At 42.6% G+C, this 7376-nt stretch overlaps 1 protein-coding gene across 1 annotated transcript in view; it reads left to right on the forward strand.

The window, feature by feature from the left end:
- The window catches only part of SPIDR (scaffolding protein involved in DNA repair), a 256942-nt gene that overhangs the window by 167135 nt on the left and 82431 nt on the right, over positions 1-7376 (forward strand). The window contains exons 7-8 of the mRNA XM_023751910.1: positions 2612-2807; positions 4178-4404. Of these exons, the coding sequence (XP_023607678.1) occupies positions 2612-2807; positions 4178-4404 (423 nt within the window). The remainder of the gene's footprint in view (positions 1-2611; positions 2808-4177; positions 4405-7376) is intronic.

A 7376-nucleotide genomic window follows, 5' to 3' on the forward strand; every position in this document is an offset into this window, starting at 1 on the left:
AACTCTTTACAAGCCTGCAGGGATGAAAGCCCCTATCCCGCCTTCTCACACCACCACCACGGGCTATGCCGTGGTCGGCAAACTGTGGCTCGAGAGCCACATGTGGCTATTTGGCCCCTTGAGTGTGGCTCTTCCTAAGCCTTAGGAGTACCCTAATTAAGTAAATAACAATGTACCTACCTATATAGTTTAAATTTAAAAAATTTGGCTCTCAAAAGAAATTTCAATCATTGTACTGCTGATACTTGGCTCTGTTGACTAATGAGCTTGCTGACCACTGGTATGGAGACCCCTATTACAAGCTGATGAGGGTGGAAGTCTGGGTTCCCCCTGACCCTTTGCTGGTGTGCGTGAAGGTGGGTAACAGTTTTTCTGTGATGTTTGCCTAGAGGAGAGCAGTTGTTTTCTGAAAGCTTTCTGTTTCACTGGGCTGCTCCTTCCCTAGTCCTTTGGTTGAAGAGATTAAGCTTCTGTGGAGGCTTTTCCTATCTGTACCCATTACTGTTTCCAGATTTTCAGGTTCCTCCGTTCCAAGTCTGAAATATAAGAGGCAAAAAGAAAACCCAGGAACTTGTTGTCCTCCTCCTCTCCACCTTTCAGTGTCTTCTTATATTTATTTATGTCTAATGTCAGGCACTTTAGTTGTACTTAATGAGAGAAATAGGAGGACATATGTCTAGTCCATCTTCCCAGAAGTGGAAGTCATAATTCTTTCCGAATGTTAAGCAGCATTGTGTTTTGAGGCATAAGTGTTAGGGTCTTCTCAAATCAGATGTCTGAAAGGAACCAGGAGAATGTCTCTTATATTCCCAAACTTCTCTACTTAAATATGAGGCATGTCTGTGACTGTGGTCCATTTGGGTGTATTCCTTTGATATTTGATGTCAAGTTACCATATTTTTCCAGTATAAGACGCTATGTGTTTTGTTTTGAAATATATTTTATTGATTTTTTACAGAGAGGAAGGGAGAAGGATAGAGAGTTAGAAACATCGATGAGAGAGGAACATCGATCAGCTGCCTCCTGCACACCCCCCACCGGGGATGTGCCCGCAACCAAGGTACATGCCCTTGACCGGAATCGAACCCGGGACCCTCAGGCTGACGCTCTATCCACTGAGCCAAACAGGTCAGGGCTAAGACGCTGTTTTTTTTTCTCTAAAATCGTTAGACTGAAGTTAGCTGAGGAGGGAGCTGTGAAGGTGCTTAGCTGCCCATACCTTGTCAAACAGGCTTCCTCCAATCACGAGCCTTATTGTTACTGACGTCAGCTGATGCTGTAATTGGAGGTGGAGGTGGAGAGTGCACAGATGCAACAGGGACTGGGGTGTTCTGAGCCCATAAAGATGTTAAAAAATAAAAAGATAAATACCAGTAAGCGATTATCTTACTCTGCAAAATTCAAACTGAATGCAATCAGCTATGCAAAAGAGCATGGAAATAGAGCTGCAGAGAGACAATTTGGACCTCCTCCCACTAAGGGTATGATCAGAGAGTGGAAAAAACAGAAAGAACAACTCCTTAAGATGCCAAAAAAAGAAGAAGACCTTAAGAGGAAAACCAGCAATATGTTTAAAATATTGATTTCCTTTTTTTAAAATATATTTTTATTGATTTCAGAGAGGAAGGGAGAGGGAGAGAGAGATAGAAACATCAATGATGAGAGAGAATCATTGATTGGCTGCCTCCTGCATGGCCCCTACTGGGGATCCAGCCTACATCCTGGGCATGTGCCCTTGACCAGAATCAAACCCTGGACCCTTCGGTCCACAGGCCAACACTCTATCCACTAAGCCAAACTGGCTAGGGCAAAAAATATTGATTTCTTAATTTTGGGTTGGAAACGGGGGTTGGGGTGGGAGCATCTTATACACAGAAAAATACAGTATTTGAAAGATTAGACCTGTCAGAATGTATGAAGGTGTTATTTGTAAATAGCATTTATTATTTATTTTTAATGTTTAAATTTTTTTGTTGAAAGTATTACACCTGCCCCCTCCCAAGGCCTTCACCACACTATTGCCTGTGTCCCTGGGCTATTCAAATTTGCATATAAGTTCTTTGGTTAAGAGATTAATAGCATTTATTTTAATGGCTAATTCTTTGAGCTTGTTGATAGTCTTTGCTCACTCCCTGCATTTCTCCCTGAGGAATCCTAAGGCCATCTTCTACCAGAGTAGGAGGATCTGAGAGAAGCCCAGGCACTAGCCCAGGGGTGGGCAAACTTTTTGACTCGAGGGCCACAATGGGTTCTTAAACTGGACCGGAGGGCCGGAACAAAAGCATGGATGGAGTGTTTGTGTGAACTAATATAAATTCAAAGTAAACATCATTACATAAAAGGGTACAGTCTTTTTTTTTTTTTTTTAGTTTTATTCATTTCAAACGGCCCGCGGGCGGTAGTTTGCCCACAGCTGCACTAGCCCCTCTCCTGACACAGAACTTTCACTGGAAAAGTAAAAGTAGACCCACTGACAGTCACTCTTGAGTATGTGAGGGCAGCTTTTATCTGTAGAAGCAGGCAAGTCATTGTTCTTTGTGTTCCTGATTTGCAAGAACATAAGGAGAATCCGGGTTTGCAAATAAACTGTTGTATTTTTTCCCCTTTCCAGGCAAAAGCTTATTATCCCAAATGGAAGTTGCCCTGTTATTCTGAATACTTATTTCTGTAAGAAAGTTGTTGCCAAAGAAGATTCAAGAACAACACATGAAGTGCGCTTTGGGGACACACCCCTTCCAAGAAGAAACATCACCTTATCCCAGATGTTTAGATTTAAGAGTCTAACAAATAATTCACCTGAAAGCAAGGTAACTCTCTTTGGCTTGGACGTTTTATGCTTTGTAATAATATTTGAAAGGATTATAAGGGAAGATGTTTACTTTTGGTCTTACTTCAAATATTCAGCTAATATATATGCTAGAACATCTTGTATTATTGCTGTGCCTAAAGAAATTATAGTTCATTTCAGTATTTAGTTGTGATATTTTATAGTATTTTATGTAATTTTAATATTTATTCTAATTTATTAATAGAGGCCCAATGCACGAAATTTGTGCACAGGTAGGGTCCCTAGGCCTGACCAGCTATCAGGGCCGATGGGGCCTTCCTTTGCCTGCTGCCCACCGGGGCCTTCCTTCGTTCCGCATCACTCCCTGGTGGTCAGCACACGTCATAGCGAGCTATTGAACTCCCAGTCTCCTGGTCAAACTCCTGAGGGGACATTTTGCATATTAGCCTTTTATATATATACATATAAGTGTTGATTTTTTTCTGTTCTCATTTTATAATTACCTAAGATTTTTGTTTAAGCCTTCTTTTCTTATTAAAATACATTTTTCTTTTTCACAATATCTGTATCACTTGGGATAAAAAGAGCTGCATAAACTTGAGATTATAAACTGGAGATTGTTTTGGGCATTTTATTGGCCCTGAGCCATGATCATCTGCCAAGATGAGTTTAGGGAACCACCATCCTTCCCTTGCTGTAGGCATGAAGTGCACTCCTGGGACCCCTCCAAGCTCTGTGGCTCCTAGTGCACCTGCCTCAGGTCGCCATGTTACTTGATTCAGCACTGAATGGAATGCTGGGAGTGACAGACAGCATGAGGGAATATAAGAAAGATAGAAAAGCAGACAGATTTTCACCCTGTTTTGTATAAGTGCAATCAAGCAGAATCTCCCTTGGCTTGGTTGGAGCATCCTTCCATACACCAGAAGGTGGCAGGTTCAATTCTGGTCAGGGCACATGCAGGAGGCAACTAATTGATGTTTCTTAATATCTTTCTCTTTCTCTCTTCCTCTATCTAAAATCAATTTTTTAAACAATATAGGTGATAAACTTTTTAAAAAATGAGTGTTTGGAGGGAATTATATGAAAAAGAGAACTCTCTAATCAATTTAAAATATGGCTCAAAGTGTATTACTGCTTCAACTTCATGAAGTATGTTTTCAGCAACAGCGATAATGAAGCTGTAGTATAGCCTAGTGGTTAAGAGTATGGACTTTGGAGACAGGTGTTCTGGTTCAGTCCTGCCTCGGCCACTTTCTTCTAGGTAACCTTGGGCGTTTTTCCTTTAGTGTCTGCATTTACATCATGGGATTACCTAAGAATATCATTATTTGTTAGTGTGTGCCATCATGAGTCGGAATGAAATCTTCCCTTGCGTGTCTTGGCCAGGTTCTGTGCAGTCTCCCCACCCTGAGGACAGACTGGACCCACAGGCCCTGCTCATCTCAAGCGCCCCTGAGCGACTCGCTCCTGGACACAGTCGAAAGCCAAGGAGCTGCCACGTGGTCGGGAGTTGGAGTCCCAGTGGTGGTGCAGAGAGTTTACTTTCTTCCCTGCAGGTGTCAGCAGGGAGGCGGCCCCGCCGCTCCACCCAGCTCAGACGCCCCAAGCTTCCGGTGAGTGACAGCACAGGCATGGGGGTACCTAGAGTTACTTAGAGAAAGGAGAGGTCTTTCAGGAGCAGTTTCTTGGCTACACTCACCATATAAATGGGTTGTTTTTGTTTGTTTGTTTTCTTGCATCAACATTTGGGACCAGGGTATGACAAAGGATTCTGTCTATTTATTTATATAAAAAGTCCTACTGAAATAATTTAATTTGTACCATTTACTTTTACCTTTAATGAGTCATGTTATTGCAAGTAATACAAATACAAGCTATACTAGAATTGTTGTAGAAAAGCCAAGATGTGGTTACCCTTGCCCTAGCCGGTTTGGCTGAGTAGATAGAGTGCTGGCCTGCGGACTGAAGGGTCCCAGGTAAAAAGATGTGGTTACCCTACCTAAAAAGACCACGCACTGTATTACCTATCAAATTTTACATCTCTTAAAAACCTGAGTGAATGACAGTTAGTAGGTCTGTAATCTAGCCTTTCAGAGACACTGTTTTAATCCACATAGCGCTACTTACCAGAGCTTTCTGCAATGATGTAAATGTGGTGTATCTGCGCTACCCAGTGAGGTAGCCACTGACTGCACGCAGTTATTGAGTACTTGGCTAGTGGGACTGGGGAACTCAATTTTAAATTTTACTTAATTTTACTTAACTTATTTTAAGTAGCTCCATGTGTTTAATGGCCACCTTGTTGGACAGTGCTGCTAGATGAATACATACATAAACAAGGCCAAACGTGATTCAGAATCACTTTTGCTCATATGAACAGAGAGAATGATGTCTTCTTCTCAGATGTAGGCTCTTCCTGGCTTTACATTTTTTCAAATTGCTATAGACACATTGTTGACTGAAGAGTTTATTTCTTTATGTCGGATCCTTGGCATAACCTTTGAGGTTGTCTTTCTTCTATGGTAAGCTGCCCTTGGAGCAGTAATATGGATTTACAGTAGAAGAGAACTTAAAAGTAGAGATGCAAGTTCATCATCATTTTTTCTATCTACTCTTAATAAGAAAACATATTATAGAAATAATAATCATTCTGTTTTAATGGTGCCTTCTGATGCTATTCAGAAGGACCAACAAGGAACACTTCTGTATTAATTAAGAATTCTCTTCAAGTGTATGGCCCTTGAATTGAAAGTACTATGAATTTCAAAATGTCTCCTTTAGGTATGGAGTTAGAGAATATTTCTTTTGGATTATAGAAAAAAAATTTATTTGTGTGAAATACATAAACATTCTATCAGTTTTAAGGTTTTTACTATGACTTGTACTATTGACCAGTCTTGTACTCTTTGACTTAATTCTGTGGTAAATCCAAATAGAATTATCTAAGATAGTTAAGATTGGACAGGTTTCGTTTTGCTTTGCTTTTTATGGCACATACCCAGTGTTAGGTTTCGGAGAAGGTAATACTGAGCAAGCTAGGCAGTTAGGACCTCGGTAAAGCTTTCCCAGACCAGCACCAAACCACATACTTTGAGGAGATGGGGACAGCAGGGACTGAGTCACAATGATGAGAAGACAAGATAAAACTGACAGTAAGGTTGCTTCCTTGTGAGTAATCACCAACAGCATGCACCTCGGAGGTTGTGTCCCTGCAGCTCCTTCGGTAGTACTTGTTTTACGTGTTGAGCAAGTTGGAAGCTAGAGTGTGACGAATTGCTGTCAGTGGTCCAGAACATGGATTTTTTTGGATTTGTACCTTAGAACACACACTGGGACATGGGATGTGACTGTGCTTGTGGAAGACTGAAAGAAGGCCAGGCATAAACCTTAAAAAACAAGAAAACAGTTATTTAGATGCGATGAAATGCTTTTTGCATGGTATGTTTCTTGTAGTGCACATGCGGTTGTATAATGCTGAGGCTAGAGTTCCATTTTACAGCTGAGGAAACTGAGCCTCAGAGAGGTTCCTATTTACTGACAATTATATTGGTGGACAAAAAACAAACATAATGAACTATAGAATCCCAAAATGACAGGGTTGTAGAGAATGTTGATGCCAAAAAGGGAGAAAATTGAGTTAGAACCAAGCTGTGCTTAGATCGAGGCTGACTCAGAAATCAAGTCATCCTGGGGCAGCAGGAGTGCAAGTGCCCAGCCATGGGGAGAATCACATGGACTGTGTGGGGAAAATGGGCTTTTGGACAGAAGGCCATAGCATTTGACCATGGGTTTGAGGACAAGGCATCTGAGATATTTTTTGAGTACAAACAGTCCTATTGTATAACTGATAGCTAATATTTTCTGGCTTCATTTGCTACTATAATGATCAGACTCTCCAGTTTACAAATCAAATTAATATTGAAGGAAAATTATACTTAACCCTCTACTAATTCTTTGCTAATCTATACTAATAAAAGCATGATATGCTAATTAGACCGGACAGCCAAACAAAATCCCAGAGGTCCTTCCGGACTAAGCTGCGGTGGCGGGGGCTGAGGCAGAGGCAGTTAGGGGCGATCAGGCAGACAGAGGAGCGGTTAGGGGCATCAGGCAGGCAGGCAGAGGCAGTTAGAAGCGGTCAGGCAGGCAGGCAGAGTGATTAGGGGCAATCAAGCAGGCAGGGGAGTAGTTAGGGACATCAGGCAGGCAAGCAGAGTGATTGGGGCAATCAGGCAGGCAGGGGAGTAGTTAGGGGCATCAGGCAGGCAGGCAGAGTGGTTAGGGGTGATCAGGCAGGCAAGCGGAGTGGTTAGGGGCGATCAGGCAGGCAGGGAAGCAGTTAGGGGCATGAGGCAGGCAGAGGCAGTGGCGATCAGGCAGGCAGGCAGAGGTGGTTAGGGGTGATCAGGCAGTCAGGGGAGCAATTAGGGGGCAACAGGCAGGCAGGCAGAGTGGTTAGGGGAGATCAGGCAGGCAGGCGAGTGGTTAGGAGCCAGTAGTCCCAGATGAGAGGGATGTCCGACTGCTGGTTAGGCCCAATCCCTGCGGGATCCCTCCCCGCCCTCCCCACATGAATTTCATGCTA

This window comes from Myotis lucifugus, unplaced genomic scaffold, assembly GCF_000147115.1.
Source record: "Myotis lucifugus unplaced genomic scaffold, Myoluc2.0 scaffold_27, whole genome shotgun sequence".
In the NCBI taxonomy this organism is placed as follows: domain Eukaryota; kingdom Metazoa; phylum Chordata; class Mammalia; order Chiroptera; family Vespertilionidae; genus Myotis; species Myotis lucifugus.